General features: G+C 42.9%; 1 protein-coding gene across 3 annotated transcripts in view; it reads right to left on the bottom strand.

Annotated features, from left to right (window-relative positions):
• The window catches only part of si:dkey-237h12.3 (teneurin-3), a 183076-nt gene that overhangs the window by 47644 nt on the left and 113403 nt on the right, over positions 1 to 22029 (bottom strand). For 2 of the 3 annotated variants that reach the window (XM_041850551.2, XM_041850558.2), the window contains exons 10-17: positions 18593 to 18787; positions 15680 to 15880; positions 13471 to 13656; positions 10019 to 10039; positions 6309 to 6332; positions 5344 to 5490; positions 4923 to 5142; positions 2776 to 2895 (exon numbers count right to left, since the gene is read on the bottom strand). In XM_041850551.2, the coding sequence (XP_041706485.2) occupies positions 2776 to 2895; positions 4923 to 5142; positions 5344 to 5490; positions 6309 to 6332; positions 10019 to 10039; positions 13471 to 13656; positions 15680 to 15880; positions 18593 to 18787 (1114 nt within the window). The remainder of the gene's footprint in view (positions 1 to 2775; positions 2896 to 4922; positions 5143 to 5343; positions 5491 to 6308; positions 6333 to 10018; positions 10040 to 13470; positions 13657 to 15679; positions 15881 to 18592; positions 18788 to 22029) is intronic. The other variant, XM_041850567.2, reaches the window with a different exon arrangement.

The following is a 22029-nucleotide window of genomic DNA, read 5'->3' as shown; positions in this document are numbered from 1 at the left end:
GCTACAAACCAGATTATATTTTTTCAATGGAACAAATAACTTTTCTTTTCCGTTGTCTTATTTCTTTGCGGCTCACATATTATTATCATTCACTGAATCTATTTTATTACGTTTGTTTAGTCAACCATGATGCAGTGAGACACTTAAAGTCTGAACTTGTTGAGAAGTTAGTTTCTCTGGTGGACCAGTTTTAATTACTATCACATAGTGCAGGCAACAGTTACTGGTTTGGAAATGAAGGGCGAGTCTTTGAAGTGCTGCTCTATATATTCAGCCAGCTTTACTACCCAGGGGGTCAAGCATCTGCATGGTGACACTGCACACACACACACACACACACACACACACAACACACACACAGAGAGAGAGAGAAACACAGACACACATTTACACACAACTGTGCATCTGACCTGAAACCGTTCCCTCCTCCACTGACCCCCCCCCCAAAAAAAATCTCCCCCTCTATCCATCCACTTTGGGCAGTGGGGAGCTCACAGCTGCAAGGGGCCAAGCTTTGATGTCGTTTCTGCCCTCTTAACACCCTGAGCGGATACGGTGGCTAACCAAGTGCGATTATCCCCTGTCATTTATCATGCGCTATGTCCGAGGGGTTACAGGGCGGAATATCTGGAGACATCGGCTAATCCTTGGCTATCAGGGGCCCCTACCTCCGCGGTTCCTGCTCCATAAGAGTGACTATGCCAGTCCCAGACATCACTAAATATTATAAGCCTTTAATTCCAGACAAACATAACCCACATATTTTGATAAACTTCCTGTGGAGCTGAATGTTTTCTGTGGAATGTACAGTGGGGGAAAAAAGTATTTAGTCAGCCACCAATTGTGCAGGTTCTCCCACTTAAAAAGATGAGAGAGGCCTGTAATTTTCATCATAGGTACACGTCAACTATGACAGACAAAATGAGAAAAATAATCCAGAAAATCACATTGTAGGATTTTTTATGAATTGATTAGCAAATTATGGTGGAAAATAAGTATTTGGTCAATAACAAAAGTTTCTCAATACTTTGTTATATACCCTTTGTTGGCAATGACACAGGTCAAACGTTTTCTGTAAGTCTTCACAAGGTTTTCACACACTGTTGCTGGTATTTTGGCCCATTCCTCCATGCAGATCTCCTCTAGAGCAGTGATGTTTTGGGGCTGTCGCTGGGCAACACGGACTTTCAACTCCCTCCAAAGATTTTCTATGGGGTTGAGATCTGGAGACTGGCTAGGCCACTCCAGGACCTTGAAATGCTTCTTACGAAGCCACTCCTTCGTTGCCCGGGCGGTGTGTTTGGGATCATTGTCATGCTGAAAGACCCAGCCACGTTTCATCTTCAATGGCCTTGCTGATGGAAGGAGGTTTTCACTCAAAATCTCACGATACATGGCCCCATTCATTCTTTCCTTTACACGGATCAGTCGTCCTGGTCCCTTTGCAGAAAAACAGCCCCAAAGCATGATGTTTCCACCCCCATGCTTCAGAGTAGGTATGGTGTTCTTTGGATGCAACTCAGCATTCTTTGTCCTCCAAACACGACGAGTTGAGTTTTTACCAAAAAGTTATATTTTGGTTTCATCTGACCACATGACATTCTCCCAATCCTCTTCTGGATCATCCAAATGCAAACTTCAGACGGGCCTGGACATGTACTGGCTTAAGCAGGGGGACACGTCTGGCACTGCAGGATTTGAGTCCCTGGCGGCGTAGTGTGTTACTGATGGTAAGCTTTGTTACTTTGGTCCCAGCTCTCTGCAGGTCATTCACTAGGTCCCCCCGTGTGGTTCTGGGATTTTTGCTCACCGCTCTTGTGATCATTTTGACCCCACGGGGTGAGATCTTGCGTGGAGCCCCACATCGAGGGAGATTATCAGTGGTCTTGTATGTCTTCCATTTCCTAATAATTGCTCCCACAGTTGATTTCTTCAAACCAAGCTGCTTACCTATTGCAGATTCAGTCTTCCCAGCCTGGTGCAGGTCTACAATTTTGTTTCTGGTGTCCTTTGACAGCTCTTTGGTCTTGGCCATAGTGGAGTTTGGAGTGTGACTGTTTGAGGTTGTGGACAGGTGTCTTTTATACTGATAACAAGTTCAAACAGGTGCCATTAATACAGGTAACGAGTGGAGGACAGAGGAGCCTCTTAAAGAAGAAGTTACAGGTCTGTGAGAGCCAGAAATCTTGCTTGTTTGTAGGTGACCAAATACTTATTTTCCACCATAATTTGCAAATAAATTCATTAAAAATCCTACAATTTGATTTTCTGGGAAAAAAATTCTCAATTTGTCTGTCATAGTTGACGTGTACCTATGATGAAAATTACAGGGCTCTCTCATCTTTTTAAGTGGGAGAACTTGCACAATTGGTGGCTGACTAAATACTTTTTTCCCCACTGTATGTACCCCGTACGACTTTGTTTGGTTAAGAGTGAGACCATGCACCACAACTCCATGGTAATAGCCCAAGAAGGTCAGACAGTAATCCTGTGGTAGTCTACACTGCTGGCAGATTGATTCTGCCCTGGCTGATTCAATGCATTTTAAATAGCCTTGTTCTAAATGGCCCCAAACACTGTGACATTTGCATGAGCTATTGTTGTGAGGCACAATGCTCTGTCATTTCCATTTGCTAGCTTGTTTTGGATATCCGCCATGACATCTCGCCACTGGTGGAGCAGAGATAGTATATCACCAGACCTTCACTGAACCTTGTTCGGAGGACAGAGATGGTGTGTGGACATGTTCATTCTGTGTGTGTGTGGCTCTCTTACATGCCGTCCTGGCGCGTGATGGTGTAGCCGTACTCTGGGTAGTCCCGGAAGGACACGTTGACTCCGATCAGGGGCGTCCCGTCTCCCGTCAGCACCAGACCCCGGATGATTGACGCCAGGCTGCACCGGTAAACAAACACAAAGAGGGTCAAGTAAACAAACAAAATGCCAGCAGTCAACAAGCAGTCATCGCCACTAACATCTGTCCGCCTTCGGCAAGGGTACCGGCAGTCTGATTTACTGACCGTTAAAAACACACACGTGTCAGCGATTGTTATTCATGAAATGGCTTGCCCCGGCAACAGCCCTCTCTCTTTAGACCTTTTAACCGCCCATAACTCATTCCAAAGAGGCTTCACAGCCATCGAGGGCCTCTTACTTTCAGCAGTTTCCCTGGTACACGTTTTCAGCATTGATATTCTACAGGGGGAGCCATTTCCATACCAAATATTCCACGTAGCTCTTTCTTGGACCCGACGTGCATTCTCGCATTCCTAATTGTGAGGTAATTTGTTAAGTTGGGCAACAGTCTGAAGGGGGCAAGACGATAGGGGGATGTTTCTTCATCAACAATTCATCAAGGGTGGCTATGTCAAGCGTGGATTTTCTTGAGGTATTTCGTTTGCATTTGTCATTGGCGGCAGATCCGCGAGGCGCGACGTGTCTCGTTTTGCCGGCTTTATCTTCAGGTCATTACGGATATGAGTCAGGGATGATCAACAGCTTTCTCTTCTCTGTTTCCTCAACGCGACATGCCTAGCATAACAATGCCTCATTTTTTACCTTGCAGTCTAAGGGAATAAGGCCACCTTAAGAGCTATGGAGGTTCACTATTCTCTCCTTGTCTCGCCATTAATCTTCTACAGGCTGGCTGACCCTACAAGAGCTGACACCTAAATAAACATTAAGTCGCATAACCTAAGAAATGTGTAATTCACACAGTCCCTCTTTGTCACTGTCTAGCAGTGGTTTGGTCCAAGACACCATTTTAAGTCAGTTGGGAGAATTGTAAGGGTACATCCAAAATGGCTGTGGGACTCAACACAAACCATGTAAGGTATTCGTCTTTATGCCATATGAGAGAGGAGAGTTTTTAGAGCATTGGCATGAAACCCTGCCACACAATGAAAACTGTTCTCTTTTACTTGGCTAGCCGTCTTGTTTTGGATGGGTTCTTCCATGGGTTTAGGTAACAATGAAAAGACCTCTTAGGATATTTCCATCCCTGCCCTGCCAGACATTGGATACAGCACGTCTAGACAAAACAAACAATTCTACTGGTAGTAGCCATCATGGTCTAATCAGCCAAATAAAGTAAAGATATGTAATTTAACTAATGTGCTTATTATGAATCCCGTTCACCCTATTTTGCCCAAAATAATTATCAAATTAAGTTATATAGATTTTTCTAGCTTCAGAAATGTAATTAATTTAGTCAAACTTTGCGGAATGTCTGTGTGCTTAAATACTCCAATTTGCTAGAACGTCTGTGAATATAAAAACAACTTCTTAACAGAGATGAAGAGAATAAAATTGACATTTTCAGGGGGTGAACTAATATGCCTCTGCCAGACCGGCTTGGGGATTGCCTCATTCTATATTTGTGGTAAAGCATGACATTTACATAAGGATTCCTACCAAACTATTCTTTGAGTTGGGGGGATTTTATTCCCAAAGCTTTCGGCGCGCAGTTGGCAATGATTTCCTCTCCATCAGTCGCAAACCAAACTCTACTTATGATTCAGAACAGACGGGGAGAGTGCATTGAGGTTCCCGATGAAATACATTTCTGTCTGTTGAGAAGCTTGCTTGCAAATTGATTCTTACACCTTTATGTTGACGAATGATGAAATGTTGTTATTTCCACTACAAGGTTTCACATCCCACTAAGGTTTGATACATCAAATCAGTTTGCTCAATCTGGTACTCAATAACACATTTTTTACCCTTACCCTTACTCTTCAAGTCAAGGTCCCTAAGAGAGCTATGCCACAGTTAGTCCTACAGGAGCAACTCTAGGAAAAAACGACAAGAGTCGATCGATCAACTGAGCTTATTTCAATGATACACTACTGACAACAGATTTTTGCATAACAATTCCTATGTTTTTGACATCCCACAGGACAGTTGGACTCGATGGGGCTCACCTGCTGTTGAAAGGGTTGTCCCCAGGTATCACATGACTACCGCCAGGCCTAACCAGGAAGCTGACGTGTGCGTAGAAGCCCCTGGGGGCCGACTGAGTGGAGGATGACCCTTGACCTTGGCCCACAATGCTTGTGGGGTCTGGGGATCCGCGGCAGTAGGGCTGGCCCTGGCAGGAGCTCTGTGAACAGCAGTCTGGGTCCATGCAGTCCACCAGTCCATCTGTCAGACCAAGATACAACAGTTTTGATATTGGACTACACCCTAACTCTGTGCTCCTTATGTGAGAATAGGGTTCCATCCAGAATATCAACCCTGTGAATACGACTGATCAAATAAAAACTCATTGGTTCAACAGTCCATCATACTGACACAAAGTTATATAATTTGCAAAGAGTGAAGAATGATGGATGTTGTTCTTACCCCCCTCATTGTCCTTTCCATCTGAGCAGAGGGTCTCCGTGGCAACGTCACATCCTAGCCCTCTCCATCCTGATTGGCAGATGCAACGCCACCCGGCTTGGTCCAGTACGCACCTCCCGTTGCTGTTGCACAACCCAGGGCACCCATCTGCCAAAACAATCATGTCAATCACACACACTATCCAATCAGAGAGAGGGAGACAGGTTGAGGGGAGGAGACAATACCTAATCATTCAGGGGCAGCACAAAGGGACAAAATGAAAACAAAAGTATAAAGTGGACAAACAGGACATATCATTCTGACGTGGGGGATGGGGGGGGGTGTAAAGATACTGTAATTTCACATGGGTTTTTTTCTCTAACTGAGTTCAATACCATTTTAGAAATGGAAATGGTCTTGGCAAATGTAGGATATTAACAATGCATAGAGGTCAACACACAGTTGGATAATAGGGGTTAGTACTGCAAATATTGCTCTGCTTTTTATGATATGCTGATTAGTCAAAATTCCTCTATTCCTACATGTAGTATTTGCCAAATTCAGCACAAAAAACAACACACATTTATCTTGGCCTAAAACAAGCACAACACCCATGTGAAGATACTATCAAAGTAAAGACAAGGGTAGATAGAGGTCAAGACAAAAGGGTTTGTTGATGTCGTCTCAGCATCTCTACTTGATGCCAGGATATTGCATTTCTTTTTTCACAGGTTTGAACAAAGAACATAGTATACTGTAACTGACTGGCTACATCTGATTGGCATTTCTTCTGACACACAAGGATTCAGATAGGAAAAGGGGGACCGAGAGAGTGCTTGACTAGTTAGGACGGACACGTATGAAGGTACTGGGATCACAATAGAAACAGTGATAGACTGGGACATAAGACGTGTGCTTGGGGAAGAAAACAGAGAGCAGACGAGTGATTGTTGATGACAATCTCTCTGGGGTAGTCATTCCATTACCTTTATATCCTATCTTGACTGCTCCTATTACCATTAAGGAGAGGAAACATTTGGAAAAGAAAATTACTTATCTCTATTGCAGGAAAATCTAGCCTGACAAACAATTATCTGAGTATAGGATACAAGGAGAAATAAAGAGGTAGAGCTCAGCTCAGATATACCTGACAACTTGGTATGCAATACTTTTCAGATAAGCTTTGTAGGGTTAAAGGCCCAGTGCAGTCAAAAATGTGATATTCCTGTTTTATATATCAAATCAAATCAAATGTTAGTTGTACATGCGCCGAATGCAACAGGTGTAAACCTTAGTGAAATTCTTACGAGCCCTTAACCAACAATGCAGGTTTAAGAAAAATAAGTGTTAAGTAAACAATAGATAAGTAAAAAATAAAAGCAGTAAAATAACAGTAAAAATAACAGTAGCGAGGCTATATACACCGGTTAATCAAGGTCATTGAGGTAATATGTACATGTAGGTATAGTTAAAGTGACAATGCATAGATAATAAACAGAGAGTAGCAGCACTGTCTGGGTAGCCATTTGATTAGTTGTTCAGGAGTCATATGTCTTGGGGGTAGAAGCTGTTAAGAAGCCTTTTGGACCTAGACTTGGCACTCCGGTACCGCTTGCCGTGCGGTAGCAGAGAGAACAGTCTATGATTAGGGTGTCTGGAGTATGACAATTTTTAGGACCTTTCTCTGACACCGCCTGGTATAGAAGTCCTGGATGGCAGGAAGCTTGGCCCCAGTGATGTACTGGGCCGTACGCACTACCCTCTGTAGTGCCTTGCGGTCGGAGGCTGAGCAGTTGCCATACCAGGCGGTGATGCAACCAGTCAGGATGCTCTCGATCGTGCAGCTGTATAACTTTTTGAGGATCTGAGGACCCATGCAAAATCTTTTCAGTCTCCTGAGGGGAAATAGGCTTTGTCGTGCCCTCTTTACGACTGTCTTGGTGTGTTTGGACCATGATAGTTTGTTGGTGATGTGGACACCAAGGAACTTGAAGCTCTCAACCTGCTCCACTACAGCCCCTTCAATGAGAATGGGGGCGTGCTTGGTCCTTCTTTTCCTGTAGTCCACAATCATCTCCTTTGTCTTGATCACATTGAGGGAGAGGTTGTTATCCTGGCACCACACGGCCAGGTCTCTGACCTCCTCCCTATAGGCTGTCTTATCGTTGTCAGTGATCAGGCCTACCACTGTTGTGTCGTCGGCAAACTTAATGATGGTGTTGGAGTCGTGCCTGGCCATGCAGTCATGGGTGAACAGGGAGTACAGGAGGGGACTGAGGGAGGTGTTTAGTGTCAGGGTCCTTAGCTTAGTGATGAGCTTTGAGGGCACTATGGTGTTGAACGTTGAGCTGTAGTCAATGAATAATATTCTCACGTAGGTGTTCCTTTTGTCCAGGTGGGAAAGGGCAGTGTGGAGTGCAATAGAGATTGCGTCATCTGTGGATCTGTTGGGGCGGTAGGCAAATTGGAGTCGGTCTAGGGTTTCTGGGATAATGGTGTTGATGGTGTTGATGTGAGCCATGACCAGCCTTTCAAAGCACTTCATGGCTACAGACGTGAGTGCTATGGGTCGGTAGTCATTTAGGCAGGTTACCTTAATGTTCTTGGGCACAGGGACTATGGTGGTCTACTTGAAACATGTTGGTATTACAGACTCAGTCAGGGACAGGTTGAAAATGTCAGTGAAGACACTTGCCAGTTGATCAGCACATGCTCGGAGTACACTTCCTGGTAATCCCTCTGGCCCCTGCGGCCTTGTGAATGTTGACCTGTTTAAAGGTCTTACTCACATTGGCTACGGAGAGCGTGATCACACAGTCATCCGGAACAGCTGATGCTCTCATGTATGCTTCAGTGTTGCTTGCATCGAAGCAAGCATAGAATTGATTTAGCTCATCTGGTAGGCTCGTGTCACTGGGCAGCTCGTGGCTGTGCTTCCCTTTGTAGTCTGTAATAGTTTGCAAGCCCTGCCACATCCGACGAGCATCAGAGCCGGTGTAGTACGATTCAACCTTAGTCCTGTATTGACGCTTGTTTGGTGGTTCGAGGGCATAGCGGGATTTCCTATAAGCGTCTGGGTTAGAGTCCTGCTCCTTAAAAGCGATAGCTCTACCCTTTAGCTCAGTCCTGCTGTTGCCTGTAATCCATGGCTTCTGGTTGGGGTATGTACGTACGGTCACTGTGGAGACGACGTCATCGATGCACTTATTAAGCTCTTTTCGGTCATAAGGGACGGTGGCAGAAACATTATGTACAACATAAGTTACAAATAACGTGAAAAAACACACATTATAGCACAATTGGTTAGGAGCCCATAAAACGGCAGCCATCTCCTTTGGCGCCATTATAGAATACACTCACTGGCCAGTTTATTAGGTACATCTAATACCGGATCAGATCCCCCTTTGCCTCCAGAACAGCCGTCGGCATGACGCAACAGGAACCGGGATTCGTCGGACCAGGCAATGTTTACCACTCCTCAACTGTCCAGTGTTGGTGATCGCGTGCCCACTGGAGCCGCTTTTTCTTGTTTTGAGCTGATAGGAGTGGAACCTAGTGTGGTCGTCTGCTGCAATAGCCCAGTCGTGACAAGGATCGACGAGTTGTGCGTTCCGAGATACCGTTCTGCACACCACTGTTGTACTGTGCCGTTATTTGTCTGGTTGTGGCCTGCATGTTAGCTTGCACAATTCTTGCCATTCCTCTTCGATCTCTCTCATCAACGAGCTGTTTTTAACCAGAGATGGTTTTTGTTTTTCACACCATTCTCGGGGAACCCTAAACACTGTTGTGCGTAAAAAGCCCACGAGAGCAGTCGTTTCTGAGATACTGGATCCAGTGTGCCTGCCACCGACGATCATAACACGCTCAAAGTCACTTAGTTCACTAGTTTTGCCCATTCTAACGGTCAATCGAACAGTAACTGAATGCCTCGATGCCTGTCTGCCTGCTTTATATAGAAAGCCGCGGCCACGTGACTCACTGTCTGTAGGAGCAATCCATTTTCATGAACGGGGTGGTGTACCTAATAAACTGGCCTGTAAGTGTATATTCCACACTATGAGGTGGAATAATACTGTGAAATTGTGAAAATTATGATAATGACCTTTTAGTGTAAGAGCTGTTTGAAAAGACCGCCTGAAATTTGACATCACCAGGCAGTAACTTAGTTGATAGACCAATAAGAAAGAGAGTTCTAAACCTTTCTGCCAATAATAGCTAGCTTTAAGTTTTACCCTCCCCACTCAGACCACTTCCAGATAGTCCTAGAAATATAGTTGCTTGAGAAATTGCTCTTTGCCAAGAAGCTATTTTTGTTCATTTTTTACCACTTTAATTGAAAAGAATTACAGTAAGGTACTTAATTGTTACCCAGAACCTATTTGATATTTGGATAAAAACAGCTGCATTGGGCCTTTAAGGTACAGCCCATATTGTTTGTATGTCATTAGCGCTGACAGTGCTGATTTGGATTTTGTTATCACTTTTGTAAATATGATTTTTCTCGTGTAAACAGACATTTGATGGTGGAGCACAAAAAAATAGCATGGTTGTCACATTGTGATTCTGATACTGTTGAGGGAAGTAAAGTTGTCTGCTTACCCCATTTAAAGGGGGTTTACATTTTCAGTATGACATTTGTTGGGGCTATTGATACGAAACAGGAAGGAGAGAGAAAGACAGGAAAGTACATTACCTGATACTCTTGAATCCAGAGCTTGTCGGATAAAATAAATGATGAGGGGAAGGGCAGAGAGAGAGAGAGAGAGAGAGAGAGAGAGAGAGAGAGAGAGAGAGAGAGAGAGAGAGAGAGAGAGAGAGAAGAAAACAAGTAGTATAGAAGTGTTACTACAGAGAAAACATACACAGACAGCAAGAAGAGGAAAATACTAATTAATTTGAACTATGAATGTTTCACAGTTGTGTGTGTTAAGGATCTGCTTGAGCTAATTATCAGGCTTGCCTGATGAGCTACGTTGCCATAGCAGTAATGACATGCTTTCATTCCTAATAACACACATCCACCTATTAAACGCTCCACATAAATTGAATAACAATGTACAGTACATTCACATAGAACATCTAAAGAACCCAGTTTATAACTGTATAGGTGGCAGCTGTTTACTAATAAACACATGCCTGGACATGAATATGCTGTGATTTTAGTGCTGTCTGAATAGCATTCTAGTGTCAACTTTTGCACTTAGCTCTTACATCAGCTATACAGAAGCTACAACTATCAGCGTCTTTTCCATTCAAGAGTCATGTATATGTATGTATATATATTTATATGTATGTATGTATGTGTATATAGTGTCTCCCGAGTGGCGCAGTGGTCTAAGGCACTGCATCGCAGTGCTAGCTGTGCCACTAGAGATCCAGGTTTGAATCCAGGCTCTGTCGTAGCCGGCCGCGACCGGGAGACCCATGGGGTGGCGCACAATTGGCCCAGGGTAGGGGAGGGAATGGCCGGCAGGGATCTCAGTTGGTAGAGCATGGTGTTTGCAACGCCAGGGTTGTGGGTTCGTTTCCCACAGGGGGCCAGTATGAAAAAAATAATGTATGCACTCACTAAATGTAAGTCACTCTAGATAAGAGCGTCTGCTAAATGACTAAAGTGTGTATATATATATTTGCGAGGAAAAAATCATGTGGGATTGGAAGTGATTATTTTCATGAGTCATGTAGCTTATTATCCTTTTAGCACACATCCAGGAGCATTTCTGCATATTGTCGTCCCAGTACACATCCAAGAGTCCTATACATTTCAACTATCAGTCATGTAGATTATTGTCCTCAGAGTACACAGGAGCTATTCAACCACTTCATCATTGGAACAAAGCATGGCAGTGAACTCCCAGGAGCACTTGAATGAATAGAAACACCTTAGTAGTAAACTGAAGTAAAAAACAGAAGCGGAGAGCAAAGCATTAAGAGCGTTGCCTATGACTCCCATGCAAAAACAGAATCGCAATGTGTCTGACAATAGTTGGTCCAGGGAAGCAGTCTATTCAAGCCCCTTCGTCAAGGTCTCACCGTGTAATGTGATTAAAGGTGCTTTATGCGAATGGAAGTTATTCAGAGTGCCCTGTAAGAAAGGAATAAGCTCCTAGTTCCTGTTAAGAATAGGTAAATGGCTGCCTATTCATCCCGGGCGCATCTACGGCGAGGAATTTGTTTCCTGATGGGGGTTAAACAGGAAGAAGCTGAAAGGGATAGGATCTTAGTTCTCATTGAGGCAGAGATTAATAACATCAGGAATGCAACCCCTCCAATCACCCCGGCGCAATCTCATCTCTCTCTCCTCGTTTCTAACCAGTCAGTTTCATTCTCTGGATGGGATAGCTGCTGATCAGGAGAACATTTTGTAAATATGTAATTAGGGTTCAAGAGTTTGGAGAGCCGGGGTCTGTTTCAACGAGAGGGTGATCTCACAAGGGGGTTTTGTGACATGGGGTGGAACAGTACATGATGTGTCACGCCAACAGTTTAGCTGCCGCCCATATGCTGGGGCAGAGTGTCGAGGTAGTTGGGGTCACAGGTCAAGAGGAAGTGACATCACAGCACTCATGATCTCTATTAAGGCACAGTGAAGCTGTCATCTTGGAGATGGCTATTCCATTGAGACAAAGCTGAATAAGACCTTAGTACTAGCTGGCCCTCTTTTCCCTCAATACCTTCCCTTAGTTGAGTTGTAAAATAGGCGGTAGGACTCTATAAAGAACATATTTATATTCTACTGTATAAAGAAAAGATTTGGCATGGGTCCTCAGAATCTCAAAAAGTTCTACAGCTGCACCATTGAGAGTGTCTTGACTGGCTGCACCACCGCATATTACCTCAACTACCTCGTACCCCTGCACATTGACTTTAACTGTGCATTGTTGGGAAAGGGCTCATAAGAAAAGCATTTCACGGTAAAGTCTACACCTGTTGTATTTGGAGCATGTGACACATTTAATTTGATTTGGTATGTAGTTGGAATCACATCAAAAATCCATTGTCAGGTGGATTGGGAAAGGGAAAATGGTGATGTCAGGTGTCAAGGACAGTGAGAGTGAAATGGAATTGGTAACGCGCGAGCATTGCAAAATAAATGTCCACATACATGTTATTCAATCATTTCATCTAAACTGATCGCGCGCGTCAACGAGCGTCTGCGTAGCCAGGCGCTAAAATAGAACTTGGTTCTATTTTTGACGTGTGACGCGCTGCAAATCCCGCCTCTCTAATCTCCTCATTGGTTTTTAGGAGTATATACCCACGTGGGTGATTGAAAGATGAACTGAGGTCCACAATCCAGTCCAGTTGGTGGTGGTAATGCACCTTAAAGTTGGTTGCCAACTGACATTTAAAGTCCACAGAAGAAGAAGAAGAAGAAGAAGAAGAAGAAGAGTACTACTACTACTACTACTGAAGGAGGAGAGATTACTAGAAACGATTAGTTTCCCCCTTCTATCTGTGGATTAAATGTCGGAGTAGAGAACACACGATTTTGTGTGACTTAAAATGGGTCAAAATCTACAAAGATCCAGAAAAAAAAGATTTCAGGTAAAATAACAACCCAATGTTTATATCCCAGGACAAATTAGCTAGCAACAGCAAGCTAGCTAGCTAAATGTCCATTAATGTTTCATGTGTTTCGACCTGTCCTCAAATGAATATAGTTGGTTCAGAGTTGGATATTTCAACATGCGTGTCTGGATCGCATCGGGTGTGGATGTACAAAATCAACATGCGCACGTGCGTGACCGGTCTAGACAGCATGTAAGTCCCCTGTCATTTGATGAATAGAATTGCAATTCTATGCAGAAAGTTCATGCTCAATTCAACAGAGGAATTGAACTGGAATTAACCCCAACTCTGTAGTACACCATTCAAGTGAAAAATGTATAAGAATGTATTTTGTGGACTTGGTCAAACCTGTATGTTATGCAATCACTATAGCTTTAGAAAATTATTTATTTATGCTTCATAAGGTTATATAATGCAAACATAGATTGAGAGGAGGCACATTTCTTCCAAGCTCTTCAACTTGGACTGCATTCAAGATAATGTTGAACGCAACTCTTTGGCATATTAAGGACCATTGGTGGAAAATAAATTGCTACATTCCTGCTTCTTTGTACTGGTTCTCTACCGACTCACCAATGGTGCAGTGCTCTCCGGTCCAGCCCTGGTGACAGTCACATTTGCCCTCTCGGCAGACACCATGGTCTGTACATCGTGGGTGACAATCCCTCTGGTCGCACTCTGAGCCTGCCCATCCCTCCTCGCAGTGACAGGTCCCACTGACACACACTCCGTGGGGGCCGCAGTCCACCGTGCACACCTCTGACACACAACCACAAACAGAGTGGTCCGTCATACACTGGACAGACGTGCTATAGTAGTGTACAGTAATTCACTCTTACAGTACTTGTATGGACATAGTGAATAATCCCATTTTTTCTGCTGTCAGTACTTTAGTTACACTGCCACAGCTGAATCATAATCTTTACATATTGATTGAATAAAGAGGCACAAAGCCTGATATTTTTCACTCCAGATGTGATGGGAGACAAGGACACATTGTCAAATTTGTTTTGTCTTTTGTTGCTTCATTTTCATTTATTTAACTGGCAGAGCAGACTAAACAAGGCTTTTATGTTAGCCGTCAGTTATCCCCAACGATTTCAGCTTGATCCCAGAATGCTAAATCCCACAACATTTACAAGAGACTGAAGTAAAAGGCTAGCTTGAGACATCTTTAGACCGACAGGCTTTTGAATAAGCAGGTCAACTCACTTATTTTAGTCACCAAGGACCACAAAGAGCATAAGACCAACTACTTAAGCAGATGTCTCTATGTAGTCAGGCAGCAGGCGGTGTGGGTGAGAAACTCTCATTACTGAATCCACAGGTAGTAGGAGACCAAGGAGAGTGCTCCAGTCACTGGCATGCTACAAACCATACTAAAAGCTCCATTCTATTATTGAGGGAAAAACACATGAAACCATGAAGGGAATGGTTTATTCACAGGAACTGACCCAGTATTGCCTTCAGAGGCTCCAGAACACTTTGAAATGTCACCACAGCAGCCGTTCAGACAGCAAGAACAGACTTCCTAAGATTTGAAAAAACCTTACTTCAAGTAGGCTACAGGAAAAAGTAGCCCCCCCACCCCTATTAAAAGAACTTGAGCAAGTTTAAGAAGATATCAACACAAATCTAGTCCACCTAGCACCCTTGTGAATATCCTAGAGGTTAACACTTCAAGGTTTCAAAATTCACTAATTTTGCTGTTTTCCGCTTACAAGCGAAACCACCTCTCCCACCTCAATTGGATTGTTTTAATAGGTTGCTTTCATCTCCCTCTGAATGGAGTTTTTCTTCGATTGACAGACCTTGGTGGGTCTCTGATTAAGCTTAGACGACAGTCCAGAATTTTAACCATGCCTCTGGAGGGGGATCGTTCGATTCCAAGGGCCCCCTACCCTCCCAAAGAATCAATCTAATCAATTTTTCATTAGTGCAAAGGTGTTTATCTGCTTTTAGCACGCCCCTGACTCCGGCACGATGGCAGAGTGGGTGGTCGATCTATGCCACGCCGCTTGTTAATTAAAGTGTATTTAACTGCTGAGATAATTAAGAGAGAAACCTTGAATACTACCCAGGTGGGCAAACACACGTTTGGACGGCTGCTTAAGCTAACCTTACTCCTTTCAATGTAACATTTTTAACATCGACCGGCAATGGATGTTTCATGGCAGGAAAGAGGGACTCTGTCCTGAATTTCAAAAGTGTTTTACAGAATAACAAATGGCCTTACTTTGGATGTTGTCTGAAAGTGAATAAATTGAGACAAACTCCCTGGTCCCCTAAACTCCCATTATTTTTTCCTGCCAGTAGTCCAGGTTTTCATCTCATCCATCATTTCAGACTTACAGTACACCCTCTTACGCAAAACCCCTCAGATTGATTTCAATCGCACAGTCAAGTAAACGTGCAGCTTAATCAATCTTAGCTCCGGATAGTTAAAAACCCAGTAGGTTCCAATGTGACGGTACTCAATTTGGGTCACCAACTGTGAACTGCAGATGCAGGTACTAATTCTGCACTGCGATTAGACTAAACTAAATAACCCCATTCTAGGGAACGACATTGAGCATGAATCACCTGGTCCTTTAAACAAAGGAACCGATTACTAAAACCAAAGCAGAGCCCTCAAACTGGCAAAGTACCTACACGAAAATGATCTAATTGTTTAAAATGTTCCTCATATTAATGAGGAGGGCCATCATCCTTTTCCTTACTGGAGGTGCCTCCTCATACACAACACAAAGCTAAACCGAATGAAAAGTAAGTGTTGTCTGACCTAAAGAGCAGTCGGAGCCTGTCCAGTTAGCCTCACAGACGCAGGTGCCTGTCTCGGTGTGGAAGGTTCCGTGGCTGGAGCACTGTTCAGGACACGTGCTCTTCAGGATCTCACAGCCGATTCCGCCCCAGCCCGGGTTACAGTGGCATTCACTGTGGTGGCAGGCTCCGTGGCCCGAGCAGGTCGGATCCAGACAGTCCACTAGGGAAACCAGGTGAAAACATGAGAAATCCAGAGAAAGGAAAGGATATGGATAAAGTAATGTATATGGGATGACTTAATCATGAAATAAACAATTAAACGTGAACATGCTCCATAGCCACCTTATTACTAGCACAGCCTTTTAGCAAACACATACAGTATATTGATACAGTATATTGATCTCAGCGACTGATTGAGAAGAATCTGGTGCTCATCACAGTGCCTTCAGAAACTATTCACACCCATTGACTTATTCCACATTTAGTAGTGTTACAGCTTGAATTCAAAATTGATTAAATCGTTTTTTTCACCTATCTACACACAATACCCCATAATGACAAAGTGAAAACTTTTTTGAAATGTAAGCACATTTATTGAAAATTAAATACAGAAATATCTCATTGACATAAGTATTCACACCGCTGTGTCAATACTTTGTAGAAGCACCTTTGGCAGTGATTACAGCTGTGAGTTTTCTGGGTAAGTCTCTAAGAGCTTTGCACACCTGGATTGTAAAATATGTTCACATTATTATTTGTTAAAATTCTTCAAGCTCTGTCAAGTTGGTTGTTGATCATTGCTAGACAGACACTTTCAATTCTTGCCATAGATTTTCAAGCCGCTTTAAGTCAAAACTGTAACTAGGCCACTCAGGAACATTCAATGTCATCTTGGTAAGCAACTCCAGTGTAGATTTAGCCTTGTGTTTTAGGTTATTGTCCTGTTGACAGGTGAATTTGTCTCTCAGTGTCTGTTTGAAAGCAGACTTAACCAGGTTTTCTTCTAGGATTTTGCCTGTGCTTAGCTCTATTCTGTTTATTTTTATCCTAAAAAAACTCTCTAGTCGTTGCCGATGACAAACATACTCATAACATGATACAGCCACCACCATGCTTGAAAATATGAAGAGTGGTACTCAGTGATGTGTTAGATTTACCCCAAACATAATGCTTTGTTTTCAGGACATAAAGTTAATTTCTTTGCCAATTTTTTTGAAGTTTTACTTAATGCCTTATTGCAAACAGGATGCATGTTTTGAAATATTTGTATTATGTACAGGCTTCTTTCTTTTTATTCTGTCATTTGGGTTAGTATTGTGGAGTAACTACAATGTTGTTGATCCATCCTCAGTTTTCTCCTATCACAGCCATTAAACTCTGTAACTGTTTTAAAGTCACCATCCCTGAGCGGTTTCCTTCCTCTCCGGCAATTGAGTTAGGAGGGACACCTGTATCCTTGTAGTGACTGGGTGTATTGATATACCATCCAATGTGTGATTAATAACTTCACCATTCTCAAAGGAATATTCAATGTCTACTTTTTATTATATTTTTACCCATCTTCAATAGGTTCCCTTCTTTGTGAGGCATTGGAAAACATCCCTTGTCTTTGTGGTTGAATCTGTGTTTGAAATTGACTGCTCGACTGAGGGAACATACAGATAATTGTATATGTGGGGTACAGAGGTGAGGTCGTCATTCAAAAATCATGTTAAACACTATTGCACACAGAGTGAGTCCATGCAATTTATTATGTGACTTGTTAAGCAAATGTTTACTCCTGAACTTATTTAGGCTTGCCATAACAAAGGGGTTGAATACTTCTTGACTCAAGACATTTCAGCTTTTCATTTTTTATTAATTTGTAAACATTTTTAAAAATATAATTCCACTTTGACATTATGGGGTATTGTGTGTAGGCCAGTGACAAAAAATCTAAATTTGATCAATTTGAAATTCAACACAACAAAATGTGTAAAAACTATTTTCTGAAGGCACTGTAAGGAAAGACCTTGTACTATCATCAAACAAGACCCCAATGGCCAGTTTGAGTCCACTGACAACATTGTCCAACCCTACATAAATCCACAATAGCACTTGTGTACTTTCTCTCTTAATTCACTTTACAATGAGCCCAAAAATTTGATTTAATCACTCCCTCGACTCAATAAGATTTTACACGTTAGGTCACTAACCTGCAGATGTAAATCTGACAAGTGAATTGCCTCTGTCTGAATTGTGATCAATGAACAGGGGGTTGTGGGTTCTACCAACTGAGCCCTCCTGTAGCTCAGTTGGTAGAGCATGGCGCTTGCAACGCAAGGGTTGTGGGTTCGATTACCACGGGGGGCCAGTATGAAAAATGTATGCACTCACTAATTGTAAGTCGCTCTGGATAAGAGTGTCTGCTAAATGACTAAAATGTCAATAGGATCACTAAAAAATACAACTTTGTGGCCTCGTGTAGCTCAGTTGGTAGAGCATGGCGTTTGCAACGCAAGGGTTGTGGGTTCGATTCCCATGGGGGTCCAGTATGAAAAATGTATGCACTCACTAACTGTAACTCGCTCTGGATAAGAGCGTCTGCTAAATGACTAAAATGAGAAGAGGTGGAGGAGATCACGAGAAGTATTTTCAATAACAACTAGAAATAGACCCAGACTGAGAGAGATTGACTCTCAAAGGGTTCTTGTTCGGGAGCGCACTAAAGCAATCACATTGGATGGACAATTCAGAATCAATTCCAATCCATAGCTGTTGTGGCTAAATGGTTGGAGGGAGTTAATGCATGCAGAGTATCGACGGAGGAACAAAAGGAATTATCTGCTTGGTGAAGTTGAACAGAGCTATTGTTTCAGTTGTATAAGTACTGTATACATCGCAAACAGGCTGGGGAAATCGAATGGTGACAATACATATCCTTGTGGTGTACCTTGGTGACAGTTGCTTCCCTTGTGGCCGGCATTACACACACAGTTGCCCGTCACACAGATCCCATGGCCGCCACATTGGGGGTCCACACACTGGGTAGTAGGCACGTCACACTCTGTGCCCTTCCATCCACTGTAGCACTGACAGTGCCCCCTAGTGTACCGGCCATTGCCACTGCATAGGATGGGACAGGCAGCTATGGTGGGAAGAAACAATGTTACTCAACAGTATATATGACAATTTCTTGTAAAGTACAGTACAAGTCAAAAGTTTGGACACACCTACTCATTCAAGGGTTTTTATAATTTTTTTTACTATTTTCAACATTGAAGAATAATAGTGAAGACATCAAAACTATGAAATAACATATGGAATCATGTAGTAACCAAAAAAGTGTTAAACAAAGATTTTAGATTCTTCAAAGTAGCCACCCTTTGCCTTGATGACAGCTTTGCACACTCTTGGCATTCTCTCAACCAGCTTCATGAGGTAGTCACCTGGAATGCATTTTAATTAACAGGTGTGCCTTGTTAAAAGTTAATTTGTGGAATTTCTTTCTTTCTTAATGCGTTTAAGCCAATCAATTGTGTTGTGACAAGGTAGGGGTGGTATACAGACCAAGTCCATATTACGGCAAGAACAGCTCAAATAAGCAAAGAGAAACGACAGTCCATCATTGCTTTAAGACATGGAGGTCAGTCAATACGGAACATTTCAAGAACTTTTCAAGTTTCTTCAAGTGCAGTTGCAAAAACCATCAAGCGCTATGATGAAACTGGCTCTCATGAGGACCGCCACAGGAAAGGAAGACCCAGAGTTACCTCTGCTGCAGAGGATAAGTTCATTAGAGTTAATTGCACCTCAGATTGCAGCCCAAATAAATGCTTCACAGAGTTCAAGTAACAGACACATCTCAACATCAACTGTTCAGAGGAGACTACGTGAATCAGGCCTTCATGGTCGAATTGCTGCAAAGAAACCACTACTAAAGGACACCAATAATAATAATAAGAGACTTACTTTGGCCAAGAAACACGAGCAATGAGACTGATGGAAATCTGTCCTTTGGTCTGATGAGTCCAAATTTGAGATTTTTGGTTCCAACAGCTGTGTCTTTGTGAGACGCAGAGTAGGTGAATGGGTGATCTCTGCATGTGTGGTTCCCACCGTGATGCATGGAGGAGGACGTGTGATGGTGTGGGGGTGCTTTGCTGGTGACACTGTCAATGATTTATTTAGAATTCAAGGCACACTTAACCAGAATGGCTACCACAGCATTCTGCAGAGATATACCATCCCATCTGGTTTGCGCTTAGTGGGACTATTATTTGTTTTTCAACAGGACAATGACCCAAAACACACCTCCAGGCTGTGTAAGGGCTATTTGACCAAGGAGATTGATGGAGTGCTGGATCAGATGACCTGGCCTCCACAATCACCCGACCGCAACCCAATTGAGATGGTTTGGGATGAGTTGGACTGCAGAGTGAAGGAAAAGCAGCCAACAAGTGCTCAGCATATGTGGGAACTCCTTCAAGACTGTTGGAAAAGCATTCCTCATGAAGCTGGTTGAGAGAATGCCAAGAGTGTGCAAAGCTGTCATCAAGGCAAAGGGGTGGCTACCTTTGAAGAATCTAAAATCAAAAATATATTTTGATTTGTTTAACACTTGTTTGGTTCCCACATGATTCCATATGTGTTATTTCATAGTTTGATGTCTTCACTATTATTCTACACTGTAGAAAATAGTATACATAAATAAAAACCCTTGAATGAGTAGGTGTGTCCAAACTTTTGACTGCTACTGTATATTAGTCCATTGTATACGTAGCTGCAGAGTTGATACAACCTTAAATCAACACATACAGTGGGGAAAAAAAGTATTTAGTCAGCCACCTATTGTGCAAGTTCTCCCACTTAAAAAGATGAGAGAGGCCTGTAATTTCCACCATAGGTACACGTCAACTATGACAGACAAACTGAGAAAAAAAATCCAGAAAATCATATTGTAGGATTTTTTATGAATTTATTTGGAAATTATGGTGGAAAATAAGTATTTGGTCAATAACAAAAGTTTCTCAATACTTTGTTATATACCCTTTGTTGGCAATGACACAGGTCAAACGTTTTCTGTAAGTCTTCACAAGGTTTTCACACACTGTTGCTGGTATTTTGGCCCATTCCTCCATGCAGATCTCCTCTAGAGCAGTGATGTTTTGGGGCTGTCGCTGGGCAACATGGACTTTCAACTCCCTCCAAAGATTTTCTATGGGGTTGAGATCTGGAGACTGGCTAGGCCACTCCAGGACCTTGAAATGCTTCTTACGAAGCCACTCCTTCGTTGCCCGGGCGGTGTGTTTGGGATCATTGTCATGCTGAAAGACCCAGCCATGTTTCATCTTCAATGCCCTTGCTGATGGAAGGAGGTTTTCACAAAAAATCTCACGATACATGGCCCCATTCATTCTTTCCTTTACACGGATCAGTCGTCCTGGTCCCTTTGCAGAAAAACAGCCCCAAAGCATGATGTTTCCACCCCCATGCTTCACAGTAGGTATGGTGTTCTTTGGATGCAACTCAGCATTCTTTTGTCCTCCAAACACGACGAGTTGAGTTTTTACCAAAAAGTTATATTTTGGTTTCATCTGACCATATGACATTCTCCCAATCCTCTTCTGGATCATCCAAATGCACTCTAGCAAACTTCAGACGGGCCTGGACATGTACTGGCTTAAGCAGGGGGACACGTCTGGCACTGCAGGATTTGAGTCCCTGGCGGCGTAGTGTGTTACTGATGGTAGGCTTTGTTACTTTGGTCCCAGCTCTCTGCAGGTCATTCACTAGGTCCCCCCGTGTGGTTCTGAGATTTTTGCTCACTGTTCTTGTGATCATTTTGACCCCACGGGATGAGATCTTGCGTGGAGCCCCAGATCGAGGGAGATTATCAGTGGTCTTGTATGTCTTCCATTTCCTAATAATTGCTCCCACAGTTGATTTCTTCAAACCAAGCTGCTTACCTATTGCAGATTCAGTCTTCCCAGCCTGGTGCAGGTCTACAATTTTGTTTCTGGTGTCCTTTGACAGCTCTTTGGTCTTGGCCATAGTGGAGTTTGGAGTGTGACTGTTTGAGGTTGTGGACAGGGGTATTTTATACTGATAACAAGTTCAAACAGGTGCCATTAACACAGGTAATGAGTGGAGGACAGAGGAGCCTCTTAAAGAAGAAGTTACAGGTCTGTGAGAGCCAGAAATCTTGCTTGTTTGTAGGTGACCAAATACTTATTTTCCACCATAATTTGCAAATAAATTCATTTAAAATCCTACAATGTGATTTTCTGGATATTTCTTTCTCATTTTGTCTGTCATAGTTGACGTGTACCTATGATGAAAATTACAGGCCTCTCTCATCTTTTTAAGTGGGAGAACTTGCACAATTGG

The sequence above is a fragment of the Coregonus clupeaformis genome, chromosome 3 (assembly GCF_020615455.1).
Source record: "Coregonus clupeaformis isolate EN_2021a chromosome 3, ASM2061545v1, whole genome shotgun sequence".
NCBI classification, from domain to species: Eukaryota; Metazoa; Chordata; class Actinopteri; order Salmoniformes; family Salmonidae; genus Coregonus; species Coregonus clupeaformis.
The sequence above is the reverse complement of the archived record's forward strand: the minus strand, read 5'-3'. Positions and strand labels throughout refer to the sequence as shown.